The sequence below is a fragment of the Eubalaena glacialis genome, chromosome 6 (genome assembly GCF_028564815.1).
Source record: "Eubalaena glacialis isolate mEubGla1 chromosome 6, mEubGla1.1.hap2.+ XY, whole genome shotgun sequence".
NCBI lineage: Eukaryota > Metazoa > Chordata > Mammalia > Artiodactyla > Balaenidae > Eubalaena > Eubalaena glacialis.
This window is the reverse complement of record NC_083721.1, coordinates 15,635,621-15,648,388: the sequence shown is the minus strand read 5'-3', so window position 1 is coordinate 15,648,388 and position 12,768 is coordinate 15,635,621. Positions and strand designations below refer to the sequence as shown.

General features: G+C 37.2%; 1 protein-coding gene across 9 annotated transcripts in view; it reads right to left on the bottom strand.

The window, feature by feature from the left end:
• GRIK1 (glutamate ionotropic receptor kainate type subunit 1) overlaps positions 1 to 12,768 on the bottom strand; it is a 427,131-nt gene that overhangs the window by 38,430 nt on the left and 375,933 nt on the right. For 8 of the 9 annotated variants that reach the window (XM_061192934.1, XM_061192936.1, XM_061192935.1 and 5 more), the window contains 4 exons: positions 10,472 to 10,585; positions 8,478 to 8,681; positions 7,512 to 7,735; positions 1,612 to 1,730 (listed from right to left, as the gene is read on the bottom strand). In XM_061192934.1, the coding sequence (XP_061048917.1) occupies positions 1,612 to 1,730; positions 7,512 to 7,735; positions 8,478 to 8,681; positions 10,472 to 10,585 (661 nt within the window). The remainder of the gene's footprint in view (positions 1 to 1,611; positions 1,731 to 7,511; positions 7,736 to 8,477; positions 8,682 to 10,471; positions 10,586 to 12,768) is intronic. The other variant, XM_061192941.1, reaches the window with a different exon arrangement.

The window sequence follows — 12,768 nt, the reverse complement described above, 5'->3', positions numbered from 1 at the left end:
ACAAGAGCACAACAGTCAATACAAAAGTTAGCTACCTGGTCCAATGCCACATGCTAAGGACAAATGCACTAACAGTCACCAGTACCGCACATTTTTACATTGCCATATTTGTTTCACCTGACAAATATTTTAAACTTCTTGAAAAACAAGCAGAGTCTGGTTGGGGTTGACTGTCACGTACCCAAGGTAGTGGTAACTAGCAGACACTGCATCCCACGGTTTGCTGTGGATGATGGGAAACTCCAAACAGGTAGAATATAAAAAAGAAATTTTAGGGGTGGGTACACTCATATGACAGAAGGCAGTCACGGTCATATGTACATGCACAGACTTGCTGTGTGCTCTATGAAACCCAAGTCTATATTTTTCTATTCTAATGGCACAGAAAGGCAAGCTATAGGGAAGGACGGGAGTCTCTTTCACTCTTTGAAAGTAATTGTTCACAAGATAAATGCCTTAAAAGCTAAATGCAGTGGTAAAGCAGTATATGTCATCTAATGAGTTTTCCTGCAGGATTTATAGTTCTGTGCTATGCTCTAAACTCATGCAAGTGATTTCTAGTAAATCAGGTGCTGTGTCTACACCTATTTGGCAGTGCCTGAATAAACTTAATCGCATGATGAGAGGTTTTACTCACTTTCTTCAATTATTTTGTATTTCCACACTGGAAACCCTTGCTCTCTCTCCCTGGAATTTTTAGAGACAGACTATATACATTTCGAGTAGATGATAACAACTCCCTCATGAAAAGCCTTAGGGTTCACACCTAAGTAACAAAAATCTTTAATATATATCCTAGTTGAAATTTCCTTTGCCAATTTATTTTGCAACTTGTTGTCAAATGAGCAGATATTCCAAACACAACAGCATCTGTGACTTATGATTTTCTTAAATTAATGCATTTATCTTGAGAAGGGTTTTCTAGATCATACGTCTGGAATCAAAGCTGAGGAAAATCCACAAAAGAGTTGGATTTCTTCCAAAGGTTAAAACAACTCACTCCTCCCTCCCCACCAAAATCAAAATCTTCCAAATCATAGAAACTGTATAAAATATATTACATTTCTATGGTTTGAATTTCATTTCCTCCAACTTCTCCAGTTTACTGTTGCTATGGTTACCAACTGACGGAGATCGTAAAAAGTTACTGGGAAGCTAAGATGAATCCCAGTAGGGTCTGTCAGAGTGGTAATTAGGTGACAGTTTTAGGTACTGTGAGCTATTGGAAGAATGTAAGTCAACCTAATTTTCAAAGGATTCAAACTTTAATCCTTTTCAACCTCTAACTTGTGAAGTTAGGAAAAGACTGATATCTCCACCTATGCCAATTTGTAAACAGTTTCTAAGGTAATTTATCCCTTCCTTCTCTCTAGGAAAATTTGTGTTCATTGCTTGACAGTAAGTCTTATTTTAGATATATAGCAAAGGAGTTTCATTTCTGTCATATTTTTGTCTTTTTTATTTTTAGAACTGTCTAGGAAGCCGGGTTCTATCTTTTTGATTCCTGAGATAGTTTTTGGCCTACCCTCTATCTTCTTGGTGGAATTTCCCAGCATGAAAGCCTGTCAGCAGACTGTGGGATGTGTGTGACAAAGATGTGCAACCTTGTACCTTGTTGCATGAGAGCTCCAACTCCAAACCAGAAACTATTTAGTAAAGTAAAATTGTTTTCCACCACGTCTGAGTCAGGATTGCATGGGTGAGGGTTATACCACTCGTAGGGTGTAAACCTGTGGTAGTTAACAGAAACAGTCTGTAAATATGAGATAAATATATGTGGCACCAGTGAAAACCCGCTGAACAATGCAGAACACCCAACAGCTAATGATGGATGCATCAAACCAAACAGTAGGCCATATTCATAAACTTACAGCTTTGGTGGGCAAAGTGCAAAGGAGACTTTAGGCATTATATTTACCAGACTTCTGAGTTCTAGGCAAAGCCCATTGGTTGTTTGGAACTGTACTCCTCAGATCTATGTCTACTAAACTGTTCTGAGTTTTCACTCATTTCCATTTTAGTGAACAACTAGATGGACTGTTAAAGAGAGGTTCACTCATCCTGAGTATTTACCCCACAAATTAGCAATGACAGTGACACACACACTGTTGCATACCAGCTACAGTATCAAGATTCTGTGTTGCTAGGTGCTGTGGAAGGCACAAAAAAGAGGGGTGACTGGACTTCAAGGGGTACCTATGGATAGAAGTTTAAAGGAGTCTATGTAGTCTAGTGATTTCATAACGCATCAAAGGAGCTGCAAGTTTGAAACAATTAATAAACAAAAAGAACGTCTGGATTGGGATGTATTAATGTTTTTATGATTGTATATGGAGATAAAAATTACAATCTTTAAATGAAGAGATAAAGTTCAAACTTAGAAGTATCCTGGCCCAGGCACAGGGGTTCATTAGTGTTAAAGTCACAGCATGTCTCAATGGAGAGTTTTAGGTTCAGACACTCCTCTAGATTCATTTTGAATTGTTTCTAGAACTATGAATTGTGGTCACCTGATCACCAACCCTCGTTAGTTAGGAAGTCAACCTTGAATAAGTAACTTAAGCTCACTGGCTTCAGTTTCCTTATTTTTAAAGAAGAGGGAATCCAGATATCTCTAGGGTGTGTTAAAATAAAAATTTGAGGAACTGAAGAGTTTTGGTTCTTCCTCTGTTTTCTAAACATCTGTCTGACCTCTACAGCCCAAGGAGCTCCCTGCTCTGTGGTTATTTTTTAGGACTATCTTTCCAAGAGGCACTTATTTTTCCAAAAAGACATTAGCAGGTGCTCTGCAAAGTGATCTGGAAATGATTAAATGCAGTAGTCCTTAGCACTGGAAGCTTTGCCGTTTGCCATTGGGTCTTTTAATGCAAGCAGGAGTAATGTTAAAACACCATAAAGCCAATGAGAACATATGGAATGCTCTCCAGCCATAAGGTTTCAGCAGTAAACAATAGCAGGTTGCTGACACTTGGGGAGAGTTGGTATTAAAGTGAATACATTATCTAAAGTGAAAAGCAGGGCACACTGTGAATCATGCACAAGGAACTGGGCAGACAGTTCCTCTTAATGAAAAACCATTCTCTAAACCCCCAGACACCTTCTGAAAAGTATACAGCATCTCCTCATCAAGGCTTAGGGAGACTGGGATAACAGCCTCGTAGTTTATCCCCCAGTAATGGCATCCGAATCATTACTGCACCTTCTCCACAGCTGCAGGGCACCTAATGCAGGTTCCTGTGAAGCTTATGAATATAGCTTTAATTGACAATGTCATGCCAATACATTTTAATTACTGTTTCAACAATATAATTAAGTTTTGAATTTATACTCTCTTATAACCATAGTAGTTTGCTGAGCTGAAGAACTGAATACCAATATTAATGAACTTACTAATTGAAGCAGTACACAGAGTAAAGATGCCGTTACTTAAACAATATCATCGTCACTTGTACAATAACTTAAAAATATTAAGTGCAATAAATTAAGCAGATTATGCATTCAAAAGAAGGAGTTTTTCTAAACAGATCATAAAACCTGGCAACCACCAGCCCCCTGATATTCTGGCATTTCTCCCCTGTATATGCTCTGATGAATGAGATCACCACTTTTCTCTTTGGAATACCGCATCTAACTTGGTCTTTTTTCAGTATTTCATACTTTGCAGTTCTAAGTGAACAATTAATCTAATTTTCTATGGCAAAAAAGAAAACTGTCTAAACAGCAATGTGATTCTGCCTGCTCTGCAGAGATATTTTAGATTCTTTCTCTCTGGGATTCTGAGTGACTTGGGGAGTGCGTGGACTGAGGAATATTAAATAGTGATTTGATACTGTGTTGTAAGACACTGACTTTTTATAATGCAATAGACCTACCTGTTGCCTACTGGATGTAGATATTTCAGCTTGAAATTCCTAACGCCTGCTTAAAGATAGCTAGTGTGACAGTAATGTCAGCACCAGAAAGTCTGGGAGAAAGATTAATACATGACCCACACCAATGATATTCTGAAGCTGCTATCTTCAACTGATACTGATTTTTAGTGAAATGACAGAGAAAGGGACAAATGTGCTTAGAATTTATGTTAAAATTTGCACATAGAAGAGTAGCATTATATTGAAATACAGAGGTTCATTTTGGTTTTATGTTTATATATGCCAGGCTTTTACTTGAATGGAAGATATAAAATGCTGGTCATACTGAAGATTTCTAATTAAGAGATTCTTTTTATGGCTGAGAATAGATATTGGGCTGTATCAAGAAGAGGAAGATCTATTCATCTTTTAATGGAGGAAGCTCTATTCGATCTTGTAGCATAACTGTTGGGTTTGTATTATAACTGTAGAGTTACAGTCAAAGGTTTTCTTGATTTTTCTTTGCCAGAAGCCAACTTAAAAAATGTTCATTTTAAGAAGATGAACATAAATTATAAGATGTAATCAGACATTATATCTGGATATTTGGTCTATCTAAATTGTGTGTTCATGATGGTTGTAATTCCTTGGGATTAAATACTTTATAAAAAGTAATTTAAAAAATGTCAACCACAAAACAAAAACACTGACATGCACATTTGTAACAAGTCATAGTAACTAAAAAATGTATATGGCTTTCCTTAGTTTGTCTAACTTTATAAATTCAATTCACTTCAGCAAATGGTTTGTAAGTCTCTGTCTAGTGAGAGCATTAGCCTAAATGCAGTGATGGGCTTTATTTTTCCCCTTTAAAAAGACAAGAAAGGGTATATTTCAAAAAGCAAATTCAAAAGCCTCTCTAGAGCTAAAGATGATTAAGAGGTTAGCTGTTTTCCATTTCTATTTCACTAACTTTGAATGCAAACCACTAAGGTGGTAACAGAAAGTCATTTTACATATTAGCTTATTGATGCAGAGTGACCAAGTTCAAGCTATGATGGTGGGAAGTAAAAGTGAATTGGCACATTTATTCGATCAGGATTTTGTCTTTGGGAATCACCTCCAAAATATATTTAGTGGCTTTATGACGTAGAGGCAGGAATGGATTCAAAGGTGTGGAGAAGCTGAATGTAGCTGAGAGTACAATCCCCATGAGAGTGCACCTGTGCACTGCAGGGAGTTATTTTTTATATTTTTATATTTTCTATGTTTTACCACCATGCTGTTTGCAAGTTTGCATTTGATGCATGACACCTCCACTTCCCCAAGACCCAGAGTGAGAAGAAAGACAGTGAGAAGGGAGTGACAAGGAGAATAAGCTAAATAAAGAAGAGTTGGTTTATAAAGGATACTTGGTGAGTAGGAATGTTGAGTGGATAGTATTGACTAAGGGAGAGGGGAGGCTGCTTTCTTAACTGAAACAGAATGAAGTTAGAAAATGTAGGGCTCTGGGTCATCAGGAGCTTACAGAGGAACAGACAAAATGAGGAGGGGAAAACTACTGAATGCTACATTATTTTGACATATTCTGGTGGTAAAAATAAGGCCATTTAAAGGCACACTTGGTGTCAAATGTAAAAGAGTACTTTCAACCTGTATGCTTGTGAGAATTTCTGGTTGCTGTTGACATGGTTTTTTCTTTCACTGATTTTGGTCAAGTCAGTGTGATAAATAATGTAATTACTTGCTCATCAACATTGTCTTGCCTATTCTACTCATTAGCATCACTGCTTAGACAAAGTAGTGAGCTGGGGAATATGGAAACTCACTTCTCTGTTGCCCTCTGCTGCTTGGATTGCTCTACTAGCCTTAGAATCACCCAGCAGGTGTGGGCCCCAAATAGAGGAATGGAACAACAAGCCAACACAAGATTTCTAATTTATTGTTAGAGAGTACATCACTTTAGGGTGGTCATTTATTAAACGGCCATTCTAGGGCAGTATTTATTTCACTTACAAGCCAGTAATGAGAAGTGCCCCTCCAAAGGTGAGTGATTCATCTTTGAAAATTTGAGACTCAAAGCACTATCATCTTTAATTATTAAAAGCATGGCTATTCAAACTTGATGCTATTGACATTTTGGAGTAATTCTTTGTTGTAGGGGGAGGGCTGTCCTGCACACTGTAGGATGTTTAGCTATATCCCTGGACTCTACCTACTATATACCAGTAGCATCCTCCACCCTCAGTTGTAACAATCAAAAACTATTTCCAGACATTGCCAAATGTTCCCTGGAGGATAAAATCTCTCCTAGTTGAGAACCACTGATTGAGTATTAATGTATCAAAGGATAGTATCACTCTACATACTGACAATATACTATTTTCTGAGGTAAGACACATGGAAAGAAAGCTTTGGTCATTATTTAAAAGTAATTTAATATCTGGACAAAATTTGGAAAACAGTCTAGGATTTGGTAATGGTACACTTTATGAAGTGTAGAGAACTTCGAAACATTCATTTCATATTGAACATATGTGACTCACCCACACGTGAGAGCACACATTTATTCGCTTTTACTATGTCTGCTTTATGGATCTGTAAGACCTTTCCAAACTAGGTTATTTTTCCCAGCTTTCTTTATAATTATGCCAGGGAAAGAGTTACCTGGCATTAATCAAAACCATACAGTGAACAATGACAAAGAACTAGCATGAAGAAAGATTTCTCTTAGAAATTCCTGGAGGGAAAACAAAAATTGATTAGAGAAAAAGTTCACTGAGTTTTGTTGAAGGATGAAAAAGATTGAAAATGAGTAGAGGACATAACAAAGCAATTATTTTTTTTACAGGGTTTGTCTAGGGATATCAACTATCTATGCCAACAGAAAGATAAAGCAGCTGTGTTTCCAATTCAGTATCAAAGATATTTAGAAAATATGATCTACTGAATGGTATAACAATCCTTTGAAAAACTGTGTAGAGTAGATGGTTAAATGTAGGGTTATCTCAGAAAATAAAATCTAAACTGAATCATCAGGGTAGCATAAAGATTTCATGCCTCCAGACTGGATATATAACTACTCTTTCTTTTTATTGTTATTTCCAGAATTCTCTTGTTAACTGTCTAATGTTTTTAAAAATAAATTTTATAAAATTTTCAAAGTATTTATTTTTATTCCTGAGGATTTCAAAATCTTGTTTAATCCAGTGCTTCTTATTTGCTACAACAATTCCTAGCTAACTTTTGTCTATTTTGCTTAATATTTGCGAATATTCCAGGGATCAAGAATCTGGACACAATTTTTCTCTTTCCTGTTGAAACGTTTTAGATTTATTAGCTGAGCTATTGCTTTTGTGGCAATATAATTCAGGGAAAAATGGGTAAATAACCATTTTACATTGCTTTAAGTACTGATAAAATTAAATTAATATAATATATAAAATTATCTTCCTATTATCTTTTAAAATTACCTTTATGAATAATTAGAAGATATTCATTTATAGAGTGGCTTTTATGAGGGAGAACTTGGCAGAATATAACACCAGGCAAAACTAAAAGAATACTTTGATGTTCTTGATCTTTGTCTACCTCTAGAGCATACAGGTCAACCTGAGACTGACATAGATCTGTTGTAAGTTTAGTAGTTCTCTAACTTACCTTGCGATCACAAAGAGTACACAACTGACTCCTAAACAGGCTAAGAGCACATACATCCAAATGTCAGGAGATAGAGGGTTGAGGAAGGAGAAGACCCCTGGATTGGTGCCATTGGGCTTGCGGTAGAGAATGCTGATGCCCAGGGTCATGAAGGGTTTGGAGAAGTCTATGACTTTTTCCCGCACGTAAGTGATGGTAAGAGGAGCCACCGCCAGATCAGCCCTCTGCAAAAGCAAGTTTGAACTTGTCACCTTAGTTGTCTACCTTCCTGGTGAATGTCTAGACTTTTCCTGGTTCTCCTGATTCCTATTCTCAACTCCAAATGCTTCTCACACAAAAGCTTCTGTGCTGATTGTCTCTAATATAAAAACAGTTGATTTACACAGTTATGTTTACAAAATAGTATTCATTAGCAAAGAGAAACCAGACAGTGTGAAACACACACACACACGACATATATATATATATATATATATATATATATATATATATATATATATATATATATATATTTATATTTATATACACATACATATTCTGGAACTAAATGGGGGAAAAAAACCACAGAAGAATGTCTTTAAAAAAGGGCATGTGAGAAAAGTAAGAAATGAGCAACTAGATCATAAAAGTAGTCGATGAGATTTTGCTCTGAGCTGCAAACTTCAGAACTCTTTATCTAATCTAAGAATCATTCAAGTTTATTCTTCGGTATGAAGGATGGGCCCATAAATTTTTATCCTCAATTTTTCCTTACTTGCCCTTCTAAGTGGGGAAACTACATTGGTAGGTTGTTTCCTCCCATTTTTCAAGCCATTTTTATGATTCAAAAAATAAATAAATAAAACATGTCTTCTGACTCTGACTCAACCATTTTTTCTCTTTTCTTTTACTTCTTCTCATTATGCATTTTTTTTTTTTTTTTTTTTACATTTAAGACCCCTATGTAGGAGATATAGTTTTGCTTACATGATCTATAAGTTCTTTGACCATTCCATTCCACTCTCCTTTGTCATTCTGAGCTCCATATTTGCCATCAGGGACAAGTTTAACATCATAAATGAAACCCAGGATGTTTGACAATTCCTTCAATAGATCCAGGCAATATCCTTCAAATCTGTCATTTCCATACAGGGGCTTATCAGATTTCCTGTACATCACATAGGGTTCTTCCTATATGAAACAAATCACATATGAAACCCTGTTATAATGAAAGGCAGAATTTACTTACACAAGCTATATCAACAGCCAGAAGATATAAAATATTTGAAGATTATTTTTAAGATTTGAGAATACTAAAGAAAGTCACTTCCCCTTCTGCCTTTGCTAAACTCATCTTTTGTACATCCTCTACAAATATAGAACACTTCATATATTATTTCTCTCCCTCCTCTCTCTTTGATTGAGAGTTTTTCCCCTCCACTGCAGAGGGCAGAGCTGTGAGTGAATGGTGTCATAGAGACAATCATTTTTGAACTTTAGGTCTGGCAGAGAAGGCAGGGGACGATCTGATGTCTGGATGTCTGGCATCCAGCTGTGCCCACACCCAAGCTTCTAGTGCTAGACCCACCCTCTCTCCTGGCTTTTATCTATGAGCTTCACCTACTTACAAAAGGGAAATCTAAATCAGCAAATATATTCTCTTGTTCTTCAAACTTCCTGTCTACTAAATACTCTGAATATTTTAATTTTCTCATTTCTCAGCTAAATTGCATCTCAATTTCACTATTCCCTTATTACTTACATATTTTTTCTTGGTTTCATTCAGGATATCTTATTCAAAGGCCATTTCAATGTCTTCTTTTATCATCGGTTCCACTTTCTTATTTGAATGCATCTTAGAGCTCACATCTGGTAAATTCTTTGTTTATGTGCTTACGTGATAAATCCCCTATCCTATGAATAATGGACATTTCCTTAAGACTACGTATCTATAATCTTATTAATTCTCATTTGACTAAATAAAAATGTATTTTATTTTATAAAATCATAATAGTTACTACATTACTGATCTGTCCTTTATGTTTAGGCTTATCCTCAAACAAACTGTTAGAAGTAGAATACTCTGTATTTCCATGAGAAGGTTGCAGAGAAAGTAGACACCAGAAAAACAAAATGGTTTTCATTTTGGATGAATAATTTTCCAAAGCTAACTGTTTCAGAAATAAATTGGCCTGACATTATGGACTAAATCAAAACAGGAAGGTCCAAAAGTGAAGATTTTAGAGGTGACCACTCCCTTTATTTCTTGGATTATGATTGAGCAAAGAGGGAGAACAAACAACTTGTTGAGTGCACAGTTGCTAGATGGGGGCATGACAGGGGTTCCAACACAGAGTAAGAGGTACTTTTACCTGGGCTTTTGAAGAGCAGTTAATAAAGGGGCTATTTACAAAGGAATGAGCAAGACAAAGGAAGCAACAGGGATGGTGGTGAGAATTGCAGTGGGATATAGACACCCAGGGACCAGCATAATTAGGAAGCTAGGGCTGAGGCAGAGAGGGAGGAAAGAGTGTTCCAGGAGTCCAGTGCAGTTAGTGTATGGAAGCAGGATCATTGACAGGGTAGAAACTATGGCTGTGAAAGACAGAGGTTCTGACAATACTGTTGGGAAACAGTGGAAGAAATCTCCTTGGGTCTCTTCCTCCACTTCCCTGGTCTTAGTCTCCCCTTGGTTGAAACCAACCAGCAGCCAGAGAGCAAGGGAGACCAGCTGGGTGGGGCTACAGGGTGGAGCAAAAGAGAGCTGAGAATGGATTGGAGGTAGGAGATCTTCAGAACAATGTTGGAAGCTGATAATTCAATCTATTATAGGTACACACAAACATATGCTTCTAGTGTCCCAATTAAACATAGACATTTACAGAGAGAGTTGTTGGCATGAAAAGGATAGTTGAGGAATCCTTCAAGGTCTAGAGTAAGAGTCTGGATAAGATGCCCTGAATTCCACATAGTCAACTTACCAGAATTGTGGTGACGATGAGCGTTCGGTTGGCGAGTGAATCGGTGATATTATTGGACCTGTCTTTGTTGCCGTCTGTCATGTTAAGCCCACTGTTGGAGTTCCAAATCCCAATCTACACAGAACACATTACATCAGAGGCTGCTGGTAGCCAGTGATGGCATTTATGCTAAAGAGAGGTCCCTGGTACACCAGGAATAGGCACAAAAGCTCATAGTCTGGGAAGAGGACAACAGGGCATCACAGTGGAAGCTACTAAATGTGGGAAAACAAAACAATCGAAGAATGAGTGTGTAGATGGAACAGAAAATTTGTGCTATGTGGGGTGGAGTAGGGGGAGGTCCTTTTGTTTTTAATTTATTAAGTTCAATGTTCTGTTTTAAATTAAGAATTTTTAAATGAGTATTGGATTTTCTTCCAATATGTATTTGTTGAACAACTACTTATATGCCAGGGATTCTTCTAGGCATTGGAGGGCATAGCAGTGAACAAAAGAGATAAAAATTTCTGGTCTTGTGGAGCTTACATTTTATTGATACAAACCTTGTGTTACCAAAGTATTACCATCAATGCCTTTAAAATTTATAAGAAATGGGATGGAGGAGGCAGGATGGACAGTGGAGAGACCGGGCATCTAAAAGGGAAACGTAAATGGAAGAAAAAGTGTGGATGAGCAGCAAACTAAGTTCTAGGCCTATTTTACTGGAGGACCCAGTGCTGGGTCGGGGTGCCTCTTGTGGACACTAGTAGTACTCTGTTCGTACCTTCCTTGTACCTCTGTTCTGGACCTTCTTCTGTTATTATCGTCTGTTTACCTGTCTTGTTTGTTCACTTGACCATGTATGCCTTCAGTGAAGATATTCACTTTTATTGCTTATTGATCTTTTTATCTATCACAGAACCAATCATTGTGATTGGCAGTCAGTGAAGCCCATTGTTCTTTTAAGAAATAATAACCCAAATTTCCTCCAGTGGCCAAGTCATTCCTGGGTTATCAGACCCTGTAGAAGTATATTGATCTGTTTTGCCTCTGGGGGCAACCTATGAAAAGAGCCTCAGAGAATCGAGCTCTTTGTCTGAAGCCTTCTGTAGGCATTTACTGCCAGCCTAGTGAGATGGCATGCAAACCTGGTTGCGGTGTGATCTTGGACAAGATACTAAACTTTCTGAGCTTTTGTTCTCTAACTATAAAATACTTTATAGGGATGCTGAGACGATCAAATGAGTAGATGCATGTGAAAGTGTTGGTATAAGAGCTGCACAAACATTAATGAAGGACATCTGAATGACTGCCCCAGTAATTTCTTTAAGCTTGTCCTGTTATGAAAGAACTTGGAATTGTTAGTGAAATTTTTTTGAAATTTATAAGCTGATAAAGTAAAGGAGCTATAAAAAACAGGGTCAGTTTAGGAACACCAAAACTTGGACATACTCTGGGATGGACAGAGTGGACTTATGCTTGATCTCTAAATATACTCTTCCAATGGGAGGACATTGGCTAGCTGGACAGAGTATGAGCTTTCCAGATAGACTCTTGTCCAGATTCTAATTTTGCAATTTACCAGCAATGTGACCGTGGGCAAGTTAATTAACCCTGCTGTGGCTCAATTTCCTCACCAGCAAAATGGAGACATTAGAGCTTTCCTGATATTTAAATAAAATTTTACCTGTGGGAATGTTAGGCTTCTTTCCTTTTCTATTTATTTACTTTGATTTACTGCCTAAATGCAGCAGCTGAAAATTCATTTAGCTTGACAAGTATTCTTTTTAGAAATATAAATTCTTTGAGGAAGTTGCAAGTACTGTATCACACATTCACACATCGGTGTGAACTATTTCAGTTTCACTGTCTTCTTTCTATACTTAATTAGACCTAGTTGGTTGGTGACCTAGGAGACAAGTCTAGATAAATGGGGGTTTGGGGTAGTTTTTGCATTTGAAAGTATTCCATTCTGTCTATAGAGAGGGTACTAGAGGTAGGATAAAGCTGTAGGATAACACCTTTAGTAACCATTCAGTCTTTCCAGGATCAAGTGCGATGTTCATCACTTAGAATGCATGCAACACATGTCTGCTGATTAAAGAATCTTTTCTTTGTCTGGCTTTAAACCCAAGAAAAGGGGACAATTTTTTCTTTCCTCTCTTCTAACCTACTCTCACTTTTTGGGGGGCAGGGACCCTCGCTTCCAGGAAATGTATCTCGGGCTAACCACAACTGGGAATCTATTGGTTTTCATCCAAAGTCATGCTTTAGGTTGTGAACAGTTGATTTCTAACTCTATGAAGACTGTGTTTAAA